Consider the following 24,080-nt stretch of genomic DNA (forward strand, 5'->3'; position numbering starts at 1 on the left):
TCTTTTAAAAAAGACAACTCTAATAGTAAGATTGCCATATGCCACACAATGAAAATCAGAATATTAAAAAACTATTACTTAAGTACTAAAACTTTTGAAACCCTTAAAATTTTTATTTGTACATAATTTAACATTTTCCTAATATTATGTTAATTATCAATATATATAAGATAAAATCATAGTAAGTGAAATAGATATGACCCCAATACTATTTCAAAATTAAGTAAATTGCTTAACACTTTTGATGATATATGGTGGCCAATTAAAAATAAGTGTTTGGGCCTTATTATTTATAATATGCTCTATAAATGAATGGGTAAACCACTTCAAAGAAACTATTGTTAATCCATACATCTTTGTGGCTCAGAAGCAATTTTATAATGTAAATGAATAATACCAAATTTTCAGTGATAAATTATTACAAAACCTTTTTACATAATTTGCACTTGTCTTTCATAAATTCTAATTTAGAAAAGTGCTGACAACCAAGTTTCAAAGGTTTTTCATATAAAAATAATTTTTTTACCTCTGATGAAGAAGGTCGACTTCTATTGAATGACGTAGTCATTGATGCCTGAGTAAGTAACAATTGCTTTTAATTGCTTCTTGGTGGTCTTCTTTTTCATTTAAGCATTACTTAATGATAAGGGTCACTAAATCCTCTAGGTGACTTAATGATAGCATTCCATTCATCTTTTGTCTTCAAGTCATGTAAATGCCAGCTAAAAAGAAAAAAAAACCTTTAAGAAATGATATATATGACATATCTATATATAGACACATCTATAAATACATAGAAGCATGTAAAAAACTTACATGAAATAATACAAAGTAAACAGTCAAGAAAATTATATACACAATAACTATAACAATGTAAATGGAAAGATAATGACAAAACATCCAAAAATGAGTGTTTCTAAATTAGAAGGAATAAGCTTGATCCTAAAGAAGACAAAGGAGAAGACATTCATTGTCCATTTCTTTTTAGAGGTTGGAGGGGAAGTCTACAAATGGGGGAATATTGCATATATTATTATATTTTTTCAATATATAGACTAATTTTACTAATTTTTCTTTTCTTTCTCTTTTTTTCCCTTAAAAAGTCTGTTATATGAGTTAAATGGGATGGCTCTGTGGAATGGGCAAATGGGAAAGATATAGAGGGAAATTTAAAACAAAAAATATTAGTAAAGTTACTATAAAATAAAACCTTAAGAAAAAAGATTTGATAGTTCATTTAAAATTACAAATATTTTAATATATTAAAAGTACAAAATTTTCTTTATCAGGGCATGATCAAGAATTGATTTAACATTCAGAGAAATTCATCTACCCTAGTTTTCTTCAAACAAATGAAAATGTGTGATATTTGACTCAAAATAGATTTTGTTAGTAGAAGAATTAAGTTTGTACAGAGAACTATCTTGGAGTGATATTATCAAAATCTCAGCACATGCATTTCTTTCCAGGCATAGATTTATTTACATCAACATAGAAAAGTAAATATTTTAGATGAAACTAGTAACCCTGAATTTTATCAGGGTATAAGAACCTCATTAATTTATACTCAAATCATCCAGGAAGAGAGTTAAGTAGTGCTATATTAAGGCAGTTTCTTATTGATGATAAAGATATCATAATGGATAATTCTAAGAAGTGATATTACATACTTTGAAATGCTCATATTACATTAGGGAAGTTATTTAAGTTCTACTTAATATTGCTACAACCTTGGAGTAGGGCATGACTTTAGGAAATTCCATTTTAAGGATGGTAATGATTACTTTCTTGGGGTATTATACAAACTGAGTGATTATACAAATCAAATGTAATATGATTTGATTCACACAAAAGTCTTATATGACAAATCATTTTGTGAATCAAATCAACTTTCTTTGTTAAAGCTCAAAATGCAATTCAAAAATAACAAATGTTAGAGAAAGTACAGGAAAACAGGTACTGTACTATAACAATCCTAAGAAAGCAGTTAAGGAAAGTTCCCCTACAAATTAATAATCTATATAGACCTTTTAAATAGCAAAACCACTATTCAGTCTATATTTCAATGAGTAGGAAAAAGGAGGAAAACAACCAATATGTAAATGTAGATGATATATGTAAATATAGAATATATACTATATATTTTAATATAAAGCAGCACTTTTAGTGAAAACTAAGTGAATATCCATTAATAAGGGAATGAATAAAGTATGGTATATACATGTAATGGAAATAATGAAATATACAGTTTCAGAGAAACCTGGGAAGACTTCTGTCAAGTGACAAACAATAATAAGCAGTGTATTAAATGCTAAACACTATGATAAGCTCTGGGATAAAGAAAGGTAAAAAATATTCCATGTTCATAAGGAGATCACAATCTAATAGGGGAGACATTTTGCAAATAAATACAATCAAACGATATAAATACATACATGAAAAATAACCCTGGGAACTGTCCAGAGCCTGAAAATAGATTTCTTAGTTTTCAGGTAGGTCAGGGGCAAGAGTGGGACATTGTGTGAACTGATAAAGTAAGCCAAAATAGCAATTCATAATTATGTAAAAGTGAAAAATTTCAAAAGATTTTCTGTTTTTGTTTTTCTCCTGAGGGTGAGAGAAGTAGGAGGAAAAGAAATACTTGTTAATAAAAAAATTTTTTAATGCAACTTCTACTAATTACTTCTACTAATAGTTCACGTTTATGGTGGCACTTTAATGTATGCACTGCACTTTTCATACATTGTCATTGATTTTTTTTTTGGAAAATTTTATTTAATTAATTTAGAATATTTTCCCATGGTTACATGATTTATGTTCTTTCCCTCCCCTCTACCCATACCCCTCCTGTAGCTGATGCGCAGTTCCACTGGGTTTTACATGGGTCATTGATCATTGACTTTTTTAAACAAGCCTATGAGGTAAGTTTGCCCAAGGCTATTCAGTTAACAGGTAGCAGAGGCAGTATTCAGAGTTCTATCCTAAAGTCCAAGTCCATAGCTCTCTGTACCCTTCGAATATGTGAGGACAGTTATACTGTCCACACTGTCCTTCCACCATAATCCTTAAATGAATATAACATTCCCTCACTATTCTAAGAAAACTGGAAAACAGTATGGCAGAAACCAGGTACAGACCAACATTTCACACCACATACCAAATTAAAGTCAAAATGGATATATGACTTAGAAATAAAAAGTGAAACCATAAACAAATTAGAGGAGCATAGAATAGTTTACCTGTCAGACTTGTGAATAAGGGAAGAATTTATGTCCAAATAATACAGAACATTATAAGCTAAAGAATAGATAACTCTGACTACATTAAATTTAAAAAGTTTTGCACAAACTAAATCAATGCAACCAAGATTAGAAGGGAAACAATAAGCTGGGGAAAAAAATCTTGAATGCAAGTATCTCTGACAAAGGCCTCATTACTCAAATATGTACAGAACTGAATTAATTTGTAAGAATGCAAAACATGCTCCAATTGGCAAATGGTCACAGAATATGAACAGGAATTCTCAGATGAAGAAATTAAAATTAGTCATTTGAAAAAATGTTCCAAATTGTTATTAGCAAAAAATGCAAATTAAAACAACTCAGAAGTACCACCTAGCATCTACCACACTGGCTAATATGGAAAAGGAAAATAATAAATTTTGGAGATGTGGAAAAATAGGGACACTAATACACTTCTGGTGGAACTATGAACTGATTTAGTTATTCTGGAGTACAGCTTGTCCTTTGACCTAGCAACACTACTAATTATTAGCCCTATATCCCAAAGGACTTACTTGTACAAAAATATTTATAGCCACTCTTTTTGTAGTGACAAAGAATTGGAAACTGAAGGGATGTCAACTGGGGAATGGGTGAACAAGTTGTAGTATCTGATCATAATCGAGTACTACTTTGCTATAAGAAAAGACAAACATGATCACTAAAAAAACCTGGAAAGACATGAAGTGATACAAAGTGAAGTGAGTAGAGCCAGGAGAATGTTGTACACAGTAACAGTAATAAAGTATGATGATCATTTGTGAATGATTTAAGTTTTATCAGCAATGCAAAGATCTAGGACAACTCTAAGGGACTTAAGACAAAAAAGGCTATACACTACAACAGAAGGAATTGATAAGTCTAACCACAGGTTGAAATGTGCCATTCTTCACTTTATTTGCTCCAAGAATTTTTCTCTAGTGTAAATGAAATATGTCTTCTTTCACAACATGATGAACATGGAAATATGTATTATGTAATAATACATGTTCAACTTGTATCATATCACCTGTCATCTTGTGGAAGTAGAGGGACAGGAATGAAAAGAAGAGAACATGGATCACAAAATGTCAAAAAACAATCATTAAAAAATATATCAAAAAATAATCTATAAAAAATAAAAAAAACTTTTAATTAAAAAAAGACCGTAACACTCCTAAGAATGTTCGCATTCAAAACTATGACAAATTTAAAACCCTAAAACACAGGGAAGTTACAAAATGTACTAACAAAAATCTACACTATATAAAATTATATATTATCATTATTTTAATCAGTTTATATCAACAAGTGTTTGAGTGCCTGATGGTTACATACAAGGCACTCAGCATTTGTTAATAGAAGTAGAAGAACTCAGAAACAGTTCATGTCAAATGCAAAATGCATTGGGCATCAACAAAAACAAAATAAGTTAAGGACCAAAAAGATTATGAAATAAAGTTGATTCAGTTTTTGGAACAAACCATATCAGAAAGAATAACCAACAAATCTCATCCTATCTTTTATAATTCCCATTCTGGAACTTACAACTAACAATGATAGCATAATTAGCTATTTTCACTACATGAGTTTATATGCAGGAATGGGATGAAAAGAATACTTAACTCCATTCCATGGACAAGGGTTACATCCTTTATACACCTTCAGAGAAAGAACCACAGTCTTTCTGATTCACTGCTCTGTGGATGCACATAGAATAATATCTAAGATCCCATTGCAAAAGAGATAAAAAGATGCACTATATTTTTCAGAAGATACTATAAATACTAAGATATAGAGAGTTTTTTAAAAAATCAATGACAATAATAATTAAAGCGAAAGTCTCACCTAAAGTCTTCCGCTGCTAAGTGATATTTCATTCACTGAAAATGAAATACCAAATCTACATATAGGCGCAAGGGCCCTTTGTAACAGCAGCCCCAACCATTTAGCATACTGCTTATAACTCAGCCCTTATAGTCATCATCCTGGGAAGCAACTCCTGTGAAGGAAATATAGCTGGCAACTACTCCTACAAAGTTTATAGTCACAGCTTATAAAGCCATAGAAAAGAACATGCTTCCCACCAAAGTCCCTGGCCCTGATGAATGGTTCAGTATCAGAAACAAATATGATTTCAACAGTGAAGATGACATAAAGCATGAAGCTTAATATCTATGTCACTCCAGTCTAAAAAACAAGGGAATTCCTCATTAGAATGTGAATTCTTTGAAAGAAGGTTTATCTTTCTAATTCTATGCTCAATGCAGCACAAAGCTTTGTATCAATAAGCACTTAATAAATGTTTTATTAGTTTTTACTCATTCACATTCATGTAGTAAGCTCAAAATGCCAATGAAGTTATGTTATGATGTTATGCTGGAGTTTCATGGTATATTATGTTATTATATATTATTATGTTATATTATATTATGTTAAATTATATATATTAAAATGAAGTCCTATAACCAATCTCCTTGATCACAGTCCAAGATGGGCCAATTTGGCACCAATTTCTATGCTACTGAGTTATGGTCCCAATGTCATTATCACTATATGACTATAAGTAAAATTATGTCAGTATGGCAATCTAGAGGTGGTGAACCCTGTAGCTATTCATATTAGATTTGTGAGTAATTTCTAGGAAAATATTTTCATTATGAAAAGGAACTTTTGTTTCACAAATCTGTTTTACTTCATGGTGCTTTTATCCCTTTAATATATATAGGTCTAATAAGAAGTCTAATCATGTTATCATGATTGGAAAGGGCGATAAAATATAAACTACTATTGCTATGACTTTATACAAAACATGGATTAAAGTAAGACAATAAATTTATAGTTCTGTAAAATTGTGATTAGGAAGTAATATTTCAGGGACTTCTAAATTCATGTTAAATACACCAAGAACCAAATCATACATCCATTTTTCAACTAACTATACTTAAAATATTTAACTACTCATATATATAATTCTAGGGTAAACTTAGGGTTAGATTATCCTAAAGGATATTCAGGTATATTCTATATAGTAATCTATATTTTTCCTTGGAGAAAATGGAAGCTTTGGTAGAGTTCAGTTTGTGGAGTTAGCTTAACCAGGCCTATCTTACTGAAAACTTAATCCAGAGGTTCTGACCTGTTTTGTCAAGGATCTCTTCCTGATCTTCTGGCAATCTTTTGAAACCTATGAACTCCTTCACAGATTAATGTTAGCATAAAATAAAATATGAGGTTATTTAAAAAACTAATTTCATTGAAATAAAGATGTAATTTTTTTATTCCAAAGGACTTATGATAAAAAATGCCATCTACTTCCAGAAAAAAAAAGAACTGAGTCAGAATCCAGATCCAAAGCAATTTTTTTTTACTTTATTAAATTTTTTTCTATTTGAGTTTCCTTCCACAAAAGGATTAATATGCAAAAATGTTTTATTTGATTGCACATGTAAAATCTATATGAGATTCCTATCTACCTCAAGGACAGGGTGGAAGATTGGGGGGAGAGGAAGATAATTTGATTCAATATTCTTTGAAAAATATTGGAAACTCATTTTACGTGTAATTGGGAAAAAATAAAATAAAAATAAATTTTAAAAAAGATGTATTTTTTTCCCTCTTATAGCTTATAGACTCCTTGAAATCTATCTACTTTAAATTGTGAACTTCTGGTTAAGAACATATGAGATAGAGACCATGGATTGGAAAAGCTATGATTTGCAGATCAAACCTAGCTAGCTGCCAGTTTTTGCATACCTACAAATAAGAATAGTTTTTATGCTTTTAAACAAAATTTTATTGTATTTTAAAATGTAAAAAATATTCTTAGCTCCAAGGGGTACAAAAACAGGCTAAAGGCTAGATTTGGATATTGAGCTGTAATATGGCAAACTGAATATAAACCAAGAGGATAAGCATTTTACAGTAATGAACCACAAATCAGAAATACATATATATGAATTTTTTGAACTTAAGATTTCAGGAGTTTTATGAAAGAATGTATTTTTACAAGGTCAAGTGGGTCTAAATATCACCCACAGTCTGACCATTTAAAAAAGCAATCTTAAATGAACACTCTAATGCAAATACCAACAACATGGAAATGGGTTCAAATCAAGAACACAAGTGAAACCCAGTGTAATGGTGTGTCGGCTATGGGAGAGGGGGGAGGAAAAGAAAATGATCTTTGTTTCCAATGAATAATGTTTTGAAATGACCAAATAAAATATTGTTTTAAAAAAAAAAGCAATCTTACTGATAAAGGGCAAATTTGCTAGCTAATTTCCAGGATAAATATTTCAGATCACATGTTAAACTATTTTCATTTTACAAATGAAGAAACTGAGAACCATACAAGTGAAATAAGACACATTATAAGTTTATGGCACAGTCAGTATTAAAACCCAGGTTTCCAGCCTTCCAAGTCCAGTGTTCTTTCTAAACCACCACAGTCTCCATTACTATTGGCAGTTGAGTAGCTTAAATACAAATAATCAAAAATATTCAAAGGGAGGGAAAAAAAGTCAATGAAAAATATAATTAGTGAAAAATGCACTACAAATCACTTCTTCCCACACACAAATATCAAAAGAGCCATAGAACAATGTATGCAAAAACAATTGTTAGGCATCTCATTTTCTGGAAATCTAACAGAAAAGAATTCAAAGAGCTAAGAGACAGACACTACATTTGGGAAAAGAAGATCCAGTTAATTATTCCCCATTATCTTAAGAGTTACAAATGAATGTCATTAATTCTTCTAGCCATTGTAAGAATTTTAATAGTCAGAAAGAAGAGGGGAATCTGGGCCTGTAGAAAAGACACTGACAAGTTGGACAAGTGACACAGATGGTGAATCCTGTAAGTCAGGCCATCCAGAGGGTTAGGTGAAGAAACTGGAGGTGTTTAGCTTGGAGAGAAGACTTTGGCTGAATATAAAAGCTGTTTTCAAATTTGTGAAGTGTTGTTATGAGGAAAAGGCATTAAATGTGTTATGTTTGATCAAACAGAAAAGAACTGGGAGATCCAGGTAGAATCTACAAAGTGTAAGATTAAACTTGATGTAAGGAAAAACATCCTAATCAATGTTTTCCAGAAATAGAATGACAGCCCTTGGGGAGAGAATGAGATGCTCATCCTTGCAAATCTCCAAGCTCCAGTTCAATACCCACTTGTCCATTATGTTGTTAAGAAAAGGAGGTGAGAACCAAATAGACTGGTCATTTGGGTAGAGGGGTTCAACTAACATAGGCATTAGAAAATCTAGATTTAACTAAAAAAACTAGTTAAAATAATTAATAACTCTAGTAAAGTTGTAGTATACAAAATAAATCCATATTGATCATCATTTCTACACGTTACCAACAAAGTTCAACAGCAAGACATAGAAAGAAAAATTCCATTTAAAATAACTCTAGACAATACAAAATACCTGGGAATCTACTTGGCAAGACAAACCCAGAAATCATATGAATACAATTACAAAACACTTTTCATATAAAGTCAGATCTAAACAATTGGAAAAATATTAATTGCTCATGGGTAGGCCAAGCTAATATAGCAAAAATGACAATTCTATCTAAATTAATTTACTCATTCAGTGCCATACCAATCAAACTACCACATCATTATTTTATAAAACTAGGAAAAATAATAACAAAATTCATCTAGAAGAACAGAAGGTCAAGAATATCAAGGGAATTAATGAAAAAAAAAAGTCAAGAAAGATGGCTTACCAGTACCATATCTCAAACTGTACTACAAAGCAGTAATCATCAAAACAGTCTGGTACTGGCTAAGAAATAGATAGATCAATGGAATGTATTAGATACACAATATACAGGAAAGTAAATGATCTTCACAACTTAGTATTTGATAAACCCAAAGACCCTCATTTTGGGAATAAGCATTCACTATTTAACAAAACCTGCTAGAAAAAGTGGAAAATAGGATGGCAGAAACTAGATATAGACCAATATCTCACACTCCTATATCAAGATAAGGCCAAAATGGGTATGTAATTTAGATATAAAGAATGATACCATAAGTGAATTAGGGGAAATAGGATAGTTTATCTGGCAGATCTATGGAGAAGGGAAGAATTTATGACCAAACAAGAGACAGAAAGTATTATAAAATGTAAAATGAATAATTTTGATTAAATTAAATTTAAAGGCTTTTGTGCAAAACAAAACTAATAAACCAAGATTGGAAGGGAAATAAACTGGGATTTTTTTAAATTTCTCAATTAAAGGTCTAGTTTCTCAAATTTATAGAGAAATAAGTCAATACAAGTATATATTCTCCAATTAACAAATGATCAAAGGATATGAACAAGCAATTTTCATATGAAGAAATCAAAGCTATCAATAATCATATGAAAAATTGTTCTAAATCACTATTGAATAGAGAAATGCAAATTAAATCATTTCCGAGTTTTATGCATCCCTATCAGATTGGCCAATATGAGAGTAAAGGAAAGTTGGAGGGAATGTGGCAAAATTGGGACACTAATGCATCATTAACTAAGTTATGAACTGATCCAACCACTTTGGAGGGAAATTTGGAATTATGCCCTATGGGTTATACAACTGTGCCTACCTTTGATCCTGTAATACCACTACTGGGTCTACCCCAAAGAGATAATAAAAAAGGGGAAAGGACCTACTTGAACAAAAATATTTATAGCAACAGTTTTTGTGGTGGCAAAGAATTAAAAATTGTCCATCAATTGGGGAAATGGCTGAACAAACTATGGTATAAGTTGGTCATGGAATACCATGTTATAAGAAATGTGTTGCAAGATGATTTTAGAAAAACCTGGAAGGATCTGCATAAACTAAACAGAACTGGGAGAACATTGTACACAGTAACAGCAAAATTGTCTGATGATCAACTGTAAAGACTTGGGTATACTCGGCAATACAGTGATCGGGGACAATTCTGAAAGACTTATGCTATCCACTTTCAGAGAAAGAACTGTTGAGTCAAATTGGTATGAATCAAAGTATACTATATTTCACATCAGTGTATTTATGGTTTTATTTTGGGGTTTTGGTTTTGTATGAGTATTCTCTTACAATGACCCATATGGAAGTATGTTTTGTATGATAATACATGTATGGCCCAGATCAAATTGCTTACCATCTCCAAGCTGAAGGAGAGAAGGGAGGAAAGAAAACAGTTTGCTTCTTATAATTTTGGAAAATATATGTTGAAAATTATTTCATGTAACTGGGAAAATAAATTATCTATGAATTAAAAAACCAACCAACCAACCTCTAAGATCTTGGGCAAATGAATTTGGCCTCTGTGGACCTTTTTCCCAATGTGTAAAGTAAGTATAATATCCCTTACATTCTCTGAAAGCCCAGGAAGTCTGGACTGTCTGTTTGGTAGCACTGAACAACAGCTCAAGTATTGGGCCTGAATTTGAATATGAACTCTACTACTTATTTTCTGGGTCTCAGAAGATTCAAATTTCTGGGCCTTTGTACTTCCTGTCTTCCACTTCTGCAATGCTCTACTCTTTCACCTCCAACTCTTAGTTTTCCTTTCTTCAAGACTAAGCTCAAATTCCACTTTGCTCCAAAAAGCCTTTACTAAGCCTCCCCAAGTGCCAATGCCTTCCCCTCAAAGTGTCTTTCATATATTCTGAACATTATCTTGTATCTACTTGGTGGTTTCAAATGTGAGCTGGAGAGAGGAGACTGTGTTTTTATGATTCTCTGTATCCCTAACATTTAGCACACTTGGCACATAGAAAGAGCTTAATAAATGTTTGTTGGCAACTTGAATCTAACCTCTACCATTTAATTTCAGGCCTAGTTTCTCCATATGGAAAATGAGAGGGTAGGCCTAGAACAAGTGTCAAAATTACAGCCCACAAAATTCTCATATTAAAATGTAATTTGGAAATACTTAGCAAAATAAAACTTCAATAAAACATAGATAATGTGAATGTGTGGTTTTATAAATCACTATGCAATTACAGGGATCCTTACTAAAGATTTAGGGATCCCATTTCTATTTTGATGTTTGATGCCACAGATCCAGATGACTTCTTAAATCACTTCTTTCTCTTCAGATTTGGGAATGGGAGGGCTAAGGGGAAGCAGCAGACCTGAGTCTGAATCTGTCCTCTGCTACATATTCTGGGCCTTGTTCAACTTTTGTGAAAAATAGGATATTGTAGTAATAATTGGATACTCTCTCTGCTTGGGTTTCCCGTGTGGTAAAAGAGGGTATTAGTCAAGTCCTAGCTGTGTAACCCTGGGCAAGTCACTTAATACCCAAAACAATCTTCAGTCTTGAAACCAATATTTAAGTATTGATTCTAAAACAGAAGGTAAGAGGTTTTTTTTTTTGTTTGTTTGTTTGGTGGGGGGGGGGGGGCATTGGACTAGATGATTCCTTCCTGAGCTTCAGTTTCCATTTATGTCAAAAGGAATACTAGATTAATGACCACTAAGTCTCTGAGCCTCAATTTCCTCTTGGGTCAAACAGGGTATGGGGAGCAACGAAAGCTGAAATTTGCTTATCTCAAGAGTACAGGAGTGATGACCACTTGGTCCCTGTGCCTCAGTTTCTCCGGTGTCAGAGGGTCCTGGAGTAATGACCATTAGTCCCTGTGCCTCAGTTTCCATTGGTGTCAGTGGGAGTAGTTCAGTAATAATCACTTGGTCCACGTGCCTCAATTTCCCCTAGTGTTATAGGGTCCTGGAGTAATGACCCCTCCGTCCCGTGCCTCAGTTTCCTTCAGTATCAGGGGGTCCTGGAGGAAGGCCCACTTGGTCCCCCCGGGCCTCGGGGCCCGCCAGGTGCCCACCAACTCCGCCGGTCCAGGTTAGGAACCCCCCAAGTCGGTAGGACCAGCGCCCCACACTCCTCCCCCACCCCAGGTCGGGCACTTGCGGGGGGCCGATAGGAGCACTCGTCCGTGGGGTCAGGGTCTGCCCAGGCTCTTACCGCTCCCCTCCCTCCCGGTCGCTCGCTCGCTCGCTCTCTCAAGGAAGGCGTAGAGGAGGAAGAGGAGGGGGGTTGGGGCGTCGAGCCAGCCGCGCGCGCACGTGCGCGCGCCCCCGAGGCGCGCCCGTCCTCCACCGTCCGCCCGCAGCCGCGCGCCGCAGCTCCCGGAGGCGGTGGGAGGGGGAGTGGAAAGGGGGTGGGACAAGGTTGGCTGGGGGACCTGCCGCAGAGAAGGGAGGGGCTGAGTGGAAAAGACTCGGGGAGGGGCGGGAGCGGGTGGAGGGTTCGGCGCATGCGTACTAAGAGGGTGGCGGTACTTGGCGGAGCACCGGAAACTTAGAAACAAAGTTCCGAGCAGCGCCGCCCCCTCCCCCAACGCCCCCCCCGCCCGTCCCCCCGCCCCGCGCGCACACCCTTGGGTACTTATAGGCACCACACGCCCCGCGCGCCGCCAGATCCAGCGAGCGAGAGATTGAGCAGACGTCGGTTAGACCACCCTGACCCGACCACCCACCACTGACTGACCGTAGTCCGCGGACCCCGGCTCCTTGCGCCATGTCCAGCAGCTCCAACGTCGTCGCCATGAGGAAAGTGGTGCAGCAGCTCCGGCTCGAGGCCGGGCTCCACCGCGTGAAGGTGAGCCCCCTCCCCAAATGAGCTGCTGCTGCCTCGAATCCCGGGCACCCCAGAGAGCCCAAACCCCGAGACCTCATCCTTTCAAAGATCCCGAACCTCAACATCCCGTCTCTCTAGAGACCCTAGCCCCCCGAGACCCCAGCCCCCTTGGGCGGCTCCGGCACATTTGAGTTAACAAGTGTCTGAGGCTCCTCCGAATTTTCTCGAGGGTACTCTTCCCCAGACCCCCAACTCCTTGTCATGCTAATGACCCTCCCGGACCAATTCCCCCAACCCCGGACTTGGGAGTATCTCCCCGAAGTGACACCCGGTTTGGCTGGGGGCGGGGGGCAAGGGGGACGGGGACAAAGACTGCTTCGTGATTTCTTGGGTCTTGCCCCACGCTTTTTTTGTCCGTCTCAGGTTCCACACTCATACCCATGCGTTGTCCTGTTCGATGTGGCTTTCCCCTTCTTTTTCCTTGACCCGCCCCTTCTCTGCAACCCCCCCCCCCCAACCCAGGTTAACATCTCTTCCCCAAAAGAAAGCTATTACGAGGCTCCCGTTGCCCTGTCTAATTGGATTCAGTGTTTTTATACCCTCTTCAGGTCTTCAAGTTCTTCCTTCTCTTGAGAACAGGAAGAAAAACTTGAACTGATCTTTTACAAGTTCCACTTTTTTTTTTTTTGCTACCATTCTTGCTAGGGAAGAAGTAAAATGAAATTAACTCGCCCTTATGAATTTTGGTTTGTGCGTGGGGAGGAGTGGGAGGGAGAAAAAGGAGGCAGGGGCATTAGGGAGATAAAGAAAAGAATTAATAAGAAATGCAGCCTCCTGGGACAGGAGAGAAATAATTGTCTGCTTAGGGGAGGAAAATAAATTGCTTCAATGTATAGAGCACTTTCTAGTTTCCAAAACGTCTTTTTTGCTGTCCACTCCAATGTTTCTACTTTTGAGGTTTTTGACCTGTATGACCTTGGGCAAAGAACTTAACCTTTCTGAGCCTCAGTTTCCCTGCCTGTAAAACAAAGGAAGTGGGCTCAAAGACCCCTTCTCTGACTTTTTTATGCCCTTCCTGGTCAGAAACACTCCTTCATGTCAGTCCACCTTGGGAGTCTCCCATTTATATGGTACCAATCTTTCCCAGTTCAAATTGCACTCTTTCATAAATCTGTCCCTGATTAATGTCTTTTTTAAACTTAAAAAAAAGTATCAGCATTACTGTTACATATTAAACATTTTCTAACTATTGTTTATAATCCAGCTCTTCATCTCAGGATATAATATTGCTTTGTTTAATAATTGTTTCATTTATACCACTGGATTGTAGCGCAGTACCAGACAGCAGTAAGTGACAATAGCTAACACTTGAAGCAGTATTTCAAGATTACCAAATCAATTTTCACATACTTATTTCACTGCTACCTCAAGTATTAGCCTCATTATTTATGAGGAAACTGAGAATCCCAAATTATTTGCTGAAGGACATTCACAGTTAAGTCTTGAGGGTAAGATTTGAACCCATTTCTCTTCATTCAGCTGTTTCTACTCTGCTGGCTTGTTCAAAGGACTCAAGGTTACAGGAGTCAGAAAAATTTAACAAAGGAAAGGTGGAAAGATAGTGGCGGGAGTAGAATATTAACATTCAGCAACTTCGAGATCTGATTCTTTAATGGAAGCCTGAGAGGCTGAATTGGTATTGTTCACAAGCAATAGAAGTAATATCACTTAGCATATGCTAACACTAGCTTTCAATTGATGCATTTATCCTCGTTGAGAAATATTATTTGTTTGAGTAAAGGGATGATAAAAACTTTCATTAAAATATTTTCACCAACTAATACACTTTGTTCTCTATTATAAATAGGTTTCTCAAGCTGCTGCTGATCTGAAACAGTTTTGCCTGCAAAATGCCCAAAATGATCCCCTACTGACTGGGGTATCTTCCAGTACTAATCCTTTCCGTCCCCAAAAAGTCTGTTCATTCCTGTAGCAAGATGCTCTGAAGCTACATGGAAAGGGTAAGTTACCTTAAAAAAAATAACAGGTTAATTCCTTTGTTGAACAGTTCCCAGATGTATCTACCTGCAGTTCTCTCTGCTATAGTAATGTATTATCTACTTACACTTTGACTTAGAAGTTCTCTTCTGTTTAGCTATCTTACTATTTCAAGACGAATGTTCTTTGGTTAAGAATACACTAAAAACTAGCCCATGAACACCGTTACCGATCAGTAATTTATTGACCAAAATTGTCAATGAAACAGTTAAATAGTTTTAGCTAGAAGAAAAATAAGCAGCCTTCCCTTCTATTTGAATTTTCCTTGTGTAAGGAGTGTTAACAGGTCCACCCTTTATAGAAATTCTAAATCTTTAGTGTTCAGGAAGTTGCTTCCTGAAAATATCATGTTCCAGTTGTACCCCTCCCTAATTGAGCTCTTTGTAATCTGGAAGTATACAAACAGAAGTCTATTTGTGTAGAATTACCATGAATTCAAGAAGTAATCACTATGTCTGGATAAGATGGTGTAGTACTAGAACAAAATACTTTTAATAAGGATTTTTTTCCCATTACTATTTACAGAGTAGCATATTCTGCATTTAACATTGTGCCAAAATCCAGCTCCATTCACAAATCGCTGGGTAATAGGTAAACAGGTACATTTTTTGGTTCTTACAACTCAGAGGTCCTTGCCTTCTATCATACAGGTGAGACTCTGATCATGACTTGTTACAAATTCATAAGACAAGAAAGGTACATCTGGAGCCAGAATCCATGTTCTAGTGAATCCTGTGTTTTGGGTGTGTCCTAGGATTGCTTGTTTTTGGAGTTATAGTAAATGAATGTGCTCCTCTTTAAAGGTTAATTGTTCTGTTATATGTAAACTTTTTTTCTTTCAGATTTCTGAATCCAGTCTTCATATGTGGATCTGTGATGTGAATTGATGTTGTGATGTGAATTGTGACTATTCAAAGGAGAGAATTCTGAAGCCTGCACAAAAATTTAATCTATGTGTAACAATGTGCCAAGTTAATCATCCAAATTTCAACTTGTGTCAGACTTTCTCGTCTACCTCTCCGAATTTTCATTTTTTGTTTTGTACACTGGCAAGAATACAATAAAGTATTCAGATGAAAATTATATTTCTGTGTTTCTTTAAGGGTTAATAATGGGTTTCATAGAATGCTAGGATAAGCCTAGAATCAGGGGTGATATATTTAGTTCAATGTATGGTTAAAACCCTAATTTAATCCAATACAGGATATCCTTTGAGTTATTATTTTTGTAGTGGTGAAATGCTCTTTTGAATCATTAGATTCTCCCTTCTAGTCTCCGCCATACCAACATCATTGACAATGTGATTCCAAGTTTATCATCTTATCTGACGGACAGATAGAAAAAGATTCTTTCAGTAACTTGGTATGTGACCAGAGATACTAACTAAAATCTCAGTCTCTGGACCTCCCTGGTCTAATTTGCTTTTCAGCCATTCCACAACTATTCATTTTCTTCTACCAGACAAGCTGACTTAAGGTTGGTTATACCCAGTTCTCACTATAAGGTGAAAGTTATAAAAAATGAATATATTCAAGAACATACTCCAAAAGTCATTTTTTATTGATAAACAGATGGATGAATTCAAAGAATAATCAGTTCATTAACAAATATGTGGCTGAAAAATTAGTGTGTCTTCAGTCAAAAATAACTTGACAAATTCAAAACATTTCAGGTCAGGTGATATCCAATTGTGCTTTCTCAATACTTCATAAATGAAATTTCCTTCTACTTGTGTCCATTTCACGGGGCTAAAAATACAAACAAAAAAATACAAACAAAAAAGTTGTTTTAAGTAAAAACAGGCATGAGTAAGAGTTTAAATTTAACAGAATATGTAAAATACATAAATAGAATTAAAGTTATTAAAATCCATAGTATATGATATGAAAAAAGTCTATAGTATTAGAACCTTACTTGGGGCTTTCAGTTAATATTTAAGTAAAATATTAGGTTTAGTTTAAGCTGTGATTTAAATATTCTTGTTATAGCAGAACTTTGCTCCAAGACAAGTGTAACTACTTTATTGTCAAGAAGACACTTTACTACCACCTTGTACATGTTGCTCAAATTTCTAACAAGGATTTTTAAGGATCTTTGAAAGAAACTGGTCATTAGAGAATTTTTTCACCTCTTTTATCCACTTCAATTTGGGCACAAACACCAGAGGTCAGGATATTGGGGGCAGACCTCATTCCTAAAGTTTAAAAACAATTTCGAAGAAGGGTTCCTTTTTGTTTCAAAACTGATCAACTAGTATCAGACATTCTAATACATACCTTATGAACCCATTCATATTCTCCATATTTCGAATCAAAGGTTCCTTTTTGAAGAGATCTTAATTTTAGGGTAAAACGTGGTCCAAGTTCTTGAATTCCTACTTTCTTTTCGCTTTTAAAAAGGTATCTAGGACAATAAAAAAAGGTTAATAAAATTCTTTATTCATCTTTAAAAGCTAACTCAGATTTCTTAATCCCTTTCCATGACAAAAAGAAAGAGACTATCTTTGGGATGGATGGTACCTCTTTAAGGGTCTTCCAGTCTACCTGAATCATGAAACTTCCTTTTTTAACATCTGAAGTAAATAACCACCCACCTCAATTAGATATCTTTACTATGAACAGAAACCTACTACCTCCTAAAACAGTCCATTTCAATTTCTAGAGAGCTTTGTTTGAAATGTTTCCTTAAATCTGCCTTTCTGTCATTTCTACCCATTGCTTCTGAGTCTGTAGTGAGGTTGAGCAAAATAAATCAAATTTCTAGTTCTATTGAACATACATGGTATCAAAGTTTTCTCTCCACCACAGCCATTTCTCAACTTCTGCCTGCTAGTGCTACTCTTTAAATGTGGTAGAGAATTGAAATCAGTATGACTCCAGATACTATCTAATCACTGATAAGTATAGTAGGAACTATCACTGCCCTCATTCTAGATACTATAGTTCTATTAATGACTACTAAAATTATATTAGTTTGGGAAGTTGAAAGAATGTAATAAAAATATTAATTTCTACTGAATTAAATAAAACTGTATAGTCGTCTATCCCAACCTTATGTAGTTTACTAACTATAAAGGCTAGACATTAAATTTACTATTCCAGCCCATTATTCCAGTCTAACAAAATCTTTTTGAAACCTAATTCTCTTAAATAAGAGATTAGTTGAAGGCCTTCCATTTCTAGCTTTCATGTCATCAAAATGTAGTAGTATCCATCTAAGTTTCTGATAAAAATGATGAACTGAAGGACAAGTATGAAGTATTACAATAGAAGCTTCCTTGAGTTTCATACGAATACATTAAATAATTCTATGTTCAGTTGTCCCAACTTATTTTCCTCTTGCTACACTCTTATCTAGCTAAGAGTCCTCCATCTTGTGTATAAAGACCAGCAAATAGGCTGGATTAACTAGAAAATAAAAGAGTACTAGAGAACAGGTTAAAAAGTCTAGAGAGGAACACTATAGCCAGACTCAGATGGGCTTTGACTACCAAGCAGGGGAGTTCCTATTTGATACCAGAAGCAACTGGGAACTGCTACAGAAAAACCTGTCTTTTTGAGTGAGGGTCAGCTCTGCATTTTTGGCATGTTGCTCTGGCAGTTCTCCTTATCTGTAATCTCTACCTATCTTATTGGCTCCTTCTCAGCTACCTTCAAGCATGTCCAGGTCTTTATCCTTAAAAAACCCTCTTTTGATCATTCCATTCTCTCAAGCTATTATTCTATTATTTTTCTTTCCTTCCACAACCAAACTCCTAAAAATACCTTTATACTAGTTGTCTACTTACTGCTCTCCTAAAATATTTACAATCTAACCTACAATTTTACAATTTTAACCTCATTATTCAAATGAAAAGTGTTATCTCCAAAGTTACCAATGACCTCAACTGTCAGATCTGGTGATTTTTTTTTTTAAAGCCTTCATACACTTCATACTTGACATTGTGGATTACTTGTCCTCATGGATACTTTCTTCTCTTTATGTTTGGTGACACTGCTCTCTCTTGGTTCCCTATATCACTGCTCCTTCTCAGATCCCATTAGTGCTTAATAACAATCCAATCACATCCTGTAATTATAGCAATACCCCAAGCCTCTATTTTGAACCATCTTCTCTATAAATATATACTCTCTTGGTGACCTTATAAGCTCCCACAAATTTGATTATTTCTATGCAAATGACTTCCAGATCTAGCTAGCTATCCAGTCTTAAGATTGATAAGTACCCCTCCCATATCACGCAAAATATCTAATGAATATTTCAAATTGAACTCTAGGAGCACTTTAAACTCACCAAGCCCAAGAAAGAACTCATTTAATTTCTTCTGAAACCAACCCCACTTATGAACTTCTCTATTTTTTGTCAAGGTCTCCAATACCCAAGATGCCCATGAATTTAATGTCAATCATTCTTAACTCCTCCCTCTCACTTTTCTCCTATATCTAGCCAATGGTTAAGTCCTGTCAATTTTCCCTCTACACCTCCCCTATTTACTCATTAGTCTCTACTGGCATGGCCATCACCTTAGGTCAGGCCCTAATCCCCTCTCCTACTCTATTAAAATGACCTCCAATTTCAGCATCAACTCTCTCTCCAGGTTGTCGTTCATATCACCAATATTCTTAAGGACATGTCTGACTGGGGAAGGAATACCCTGCTCCAAAATGTTCAATTTCAGCAAATATTGAGAGCAAGATGTGTTCTGCATTGACATATATAAAGTAATGATAATTCTATTTCTACCATAGGAAAATGGTTTAAATGCTTAAATTCAGGAAAAGTGAATTAAGGAGTTCAAGGAGTCTCTTACCAGATAATCAGGGAGAATGTAGGGATTAATTAAAAATAAAAACAAAGAAGACCTTTTATTTCAAGATAAAGAAAAAAGATCATAAGAAACAAAGACAAACTTACCCAGGAAGAAGAAAGTAAGAGGTAAAGAGAAAGAACATGCATCTGAAGCTAAGAAGTTCTGAAAATCTTGCAAGTGGGGAAGAAGTTACCCTCCAAAGGAAAACGATGGAGATCCATCACAGGAGCTACCATAAGAGACTATATCTACCTTCCAGATATACCGCCTGAAAGAGTCTGAGGAAGAAGATAAGAGGAATGGTGGTAGGCCATTTTCTGCTGAGGGCACTGAAAGCAGCATTCTATAGGCCTAAAATAACAATAGAAAGGCCCTTCCTAGCACAGACATCCAGGATGGGAAAAGATGTATTCCAAAGATGTATTAATCCAGACAACTACTAGTCATTTCTAGAGAATCCTATGGACATAAATAACATAGACATACAGGATCTAGAAAGCACAGCTAAAGACATCAAAGCCTTGGGCAAGAACTTAGTAGCACAAGTGTTGTTTTCATTACTCTTCTCAGATCAGAGGTAATACCATCTGAAGAAAATGGCAGATATGACAAATACATGGTCTCAGCAAATGGAATTTAGATTTCTATAATCTAGTTAAAAAAAAAACAGAAATGACAAGCTCCTTGTCCGGGATGGAATAATATCTGGAAAGACTATTTCAAAAGAGTTTTAAGCTAAAAAGGGAAAGTACAATGAAGAAAATGATCTATGGATATTTGTCATTATATATAAATAAGATGAAGAAAAACAGACAACTCCTAGTGGGTAAAAGGAGGAAAAAATTCAAGGATGGAGGCAACAATAATACAAATAGTTATAGTTATTTATAAATATATGCACAATTTATGGGTAAAAAGCAAGAAGAACTAAAGCCTCTAACAGAAAGATGAAAATTTGACCAGCAAGGTACCAATGAGTGTTGGTGGGAGACAGATAACAAGTACAAGACTCAAAAGGCAGACCTTCTTCTAAAGTTATAGGCAAAGTAAAAGGAATGAATTGCAAATATTAATTAGGAACTGCATTCAGCTAGAAGATATTGAACAAAGAAACAAAAACAACATGGCTATAGAAAGGAGTCATGGTTAGTTATTTTGTTTCAGTTTTCTCTTCCAAGAAGAATAATCTTTGGACTAGAAAAGATAGAATAAAAATGGCTTAACAGGTAGTTGATATCCAAGTAGGGAGATAGTAAAACAATCCCTCTCTACTCATGTGGAGTTCACATTTCCAGGCCAAGATGAACCATATCTTTCAGCACTAAACTTGGCAGATTGATTACTGAGCTATTATCCATGATCATTTACAGATCATGGAGAAAAAGGGAGGCAAAATAGGATTAAAGAATGGCAAATGCCCCAATTAAAAAAAAAAAGAATGTAAAATATAGAATTGCAACACTACCTTCAATTCTTGACCAAATTTATAGATCATCCATTTAAAGCAATAGCTAATGAAGAGCTTTAAAAAAAAAAAGGCAACATTACTTTCATCAAGGTGAACTCATGCCATACAAAGCCTACTTGCTTCACCTTTCTGAGTTACTAGACTTTAGGAAATACTTTAATTTTAATTTATCTAAAGCCAACCATCCGGTAAGGCAATTTGGATTATGACCAAAGGGTCTTAAAAGATTGCATGCCCTTTGATCCACAGCAATACCACTACTGGGTTTGTACCTAAAAGAGATAATAATAAAAAATGTTTGTGTGAAAATATTCATAGCCATGCTCTTTGTGTTGGCACAAATTTGGAAAATGAGAGGGTATCCCTCAATTGGGGAATGGATGAACAAATTTTGGCATATCATGGCAATGGAATACTATTGGGCTATAAGAAATGATGATCTGGAGGATTTCTATATGAACTGGAAGAGAACTAAAAAGAATGGGAAGATGTTCCAAAGAGGATGATTTGGGCTTGCTCTAAGGCTCTTTTTCATCAGGTGTCTTCACACAAGAATAGTATTGTTGGTAATTCTTATTAAGGTAAGTTTTGAACCAGGACAGTCAGATATTGGAATACTTGAAACATAATTACTTAAAAAAAAATAGACAATGTAAGTCAGGTCTTTTGTAAAGGTCATGTAAATACCAGTTTTAATTAATATCTTCATAGAATTAATTCTAATTAAATCTCTTATTAGTTCTATTATACAAATGAAAATTTTACCTGTGAAATCGGAAAAAGATGTAATCTCGCTGATTATGGAAAGTTGCAACTTGCCTTCCAATAAACTGAGGATCATGGGGGAAAAGAGAAGCAAACATACGTCCAATGGAGTGACCCAGTCTCGTTGTAAAATTATTCAGAATTACTTCAGGTGAATGTTGGGTAGGTTCTTTCCCCTTCCTCTGGAACAATTTTGTAGAATTACTACAGGCTTAAGAGAGTTAACATAGTTCTAGCCATAACTGCAGAGTATACACCAAGATTTTTTTAATTTTCATATTAAAATGACACGAGAGCATTTTTCATTCCAATGTCAAACAAAAATACATTCAAAATAAATAGGTAATTTTTTTTTCAAAGAATAGCTTAGTCTATTAATGTAAGATCTACCACTGTAGATTTTGACAAGCCACTTCAATCTAACCCTGGAGACCAAGACAATGGGCCCTCAGGACAAATGTTCCCCCAAATTATCTATAGATTACAGAAGATCCTTTACACAGGAAGACAGGGTAACTCTCATTGTTAGATTGCCTTTGTTTTTATGAAAACTTGAGACTAAAGGAAATATTGTATTTTCTAATACTTGTAAAATAAAAATGGAATATTAAAATTTTGTTCACTTCTACATATTAAATAATGAAATGGAGCTAATAAAAAAGCTGTTTTCTGGCCAAGAACAAAACAAATCATGCTCCAAAAAGAATAGAAAAAGGTTTTTGTTAGCTTTGTTAGGAGGGATACTATTTAGAAATATGTGTAGTAATATTTCAAGCAAAGGGATAAAAAGAAAACTTACCTTTATCTCCTTGCGAAGGCGAACACTGCTCATTCTAAAATGAGCAGTTGGACCATGAGGCAAATGACTTAAAACAAGTCCATCTGATTACAAAATTAAGAAGGAATAGAAACTGAACTGATTCAAACACTGTAAACTAGATATTAAGAATACTTATAATTTTTATCTTGCTCTTCTTGTTTACTTTTACACTGGGGCTGAGGATGATGAGAGAAAATAAATGCTTGCCAACTGAAGAAAACTGGAAAAAAAATAAACTACTTTAACCTTACTGAATCATTTTCTAGATGTTAAAAAAAATCTCACCTCATGTGAGAAATGATTGAGAAGTCAACCTGAAAATACTCATTTCTACCCATACGGACTATATATTCACTTTCTTACAGGTCCACTATTTGACCTCTTAGCCATTCCTTCCAATTCCAGAGGCTACAGATATCATGACTATGAAAAAGCATTTATTATGCACCTACTTACTATATGTGCTAAGCCCTAGGAAAAAATAAGCTCATTCATGCAATGAATATATTCTAATGTAGACTCACATAGTTCATCATCAACTTCAGTAGGGGGATGACTAGTGGCAACACTAAGCAAGCTAGGTCAGACAAGAGACACCATCTTTCTCCTATCTACATTCTTCACTGATATCTCTCAAAAAACCAGCCACTTTTCTACTAGATTGTCCAGTCACAAGGTAATTTGTAGGTATCCTTCATATACCAGTTGCACTAGTAGTATCAGCAAGCAGGGGATAGAAATCTGTTAAACTGGGTATATGGAAATAAGTTGACACCAACTTTGGCCAGAGAGAAATGAAGTCATGTGGTTAATTGAAGACCACTGAACAAGTGTGCCCAGAAGTTAGCTTGGGCTAACTGCTCCTCCTTCTCAACCTTCCATAGAACTCTCTCCCCTACCCTGATGGGTCTGGGTCTTGAGGATTCTATTTGCTCTCTTGAGCTTTTCTTCTTTGCATTTCATTTTTCTTCAGTCTTGGCCCATTTCTCTCAAACACAGTTAAACCTCAAAGAGTTATACTAGAGGGAAACTAAGGCTGATGAGAGGCTCAAGTGAGATAATATAAAGTACTGAAAACTTTAATATGCGGTATAAATGTCTGTTATTACCATAAGCAGAAATAGGAAGAAAAATGAGCTTCATTTGTTTGTTGCTTTTGAAGCAATAAAAAAAATGACAGCATTTGCCTTGAAACAGAATATTTTTCTAAAATAGTTAAATATGTGCCTGGTGATGGATTGTATGTCTGCCATCCAAGGACTAGCCCAGCTCAAGCTGGAGAGGATCAGCACTGATTTAGTGGCAAAGTGATGAATT

The 24,080-nt window shown here is 35.2% G+C and overlaps 2 protein-coding genes across 4 annotated transcripts in view; both read right to left on the bottom strand.

Annotated features, from left to right (window-relative positions):
• The window catches only part of SPATA1 (spermatogenesis associated 1), an 82,184-nt gene extending 69,796 nt beyond the window's left edge, over nt 1-12,388 (bottom strand). For both annotated transcript variants that reach the window (XM_007480608.3, XM_007480605.3), the window contains exons 1-2: nt 12,228-12,388; nt 527-722 (exon numbers count right to left, since the gene is read on the bottom strand). In XM_007480608.3, the coding sequence (XP_007480670.1) occupies nt 527-568 (42 nt within the window). In that variant the 5' untranslated portion in view covers nt 569-722; nt 12,228-12,388. The remainder of the gene's footprint in view (nt 1-526; nt 723-12,227) is intronic.
• Nucleotides 12,389-16,439: 4,051 nt separating this feature from the next.
• The window catches only part of RPF1 (ribosome production factor 1 homolog), a 33,055-nt gene continuing 25,414 nt past the window's right edge, over nt 16,440-24,080 (bottom strand). Inside the window, exons 6-9 of one of the 2 annotated variants that reach the window (XM_001367175.3) lie at nt 22,743-22,825; nt 21,944-22,125; nt 17,177-17,303; nt 16,440-16,648 (exon numbers count right to left, since the gene is read on the bottom strand). In XM_001367175.3, coding sequence (XP_001367212.1) covers nt 16,607-16,648; nt 17,177-17,303; nt 21,944-22,125; nt 22,743-22,825 — 434 coding nt within the window. In that variant the 3' untranslated portion in view covers nt 16,440-16,606. Of the gene's footprint in view, nt 16,649-17,176; nt 17,304-21,943; nt 22,126-22,742; nt 22,826-24,080 lie in introns of those variants that run through there. The other variant, XM_056815417.1, reaches the window with a different exon arrangement.

This window comes from Monodelphis domestica, chromosome 2, assembly GCF_027887165.1.
Source record: "Monodelphis domestica isolate mMonDom1 chromosome 2, mMonDom1.pri, whole genome shotgun sequence".
Classification (NCBI taxonomy): Eukaryota; Metazoa; Chordata; class Mammalia; order Didelphimorphia; family Didelphidae; genus Monodelphis; species Monodelphis domestica.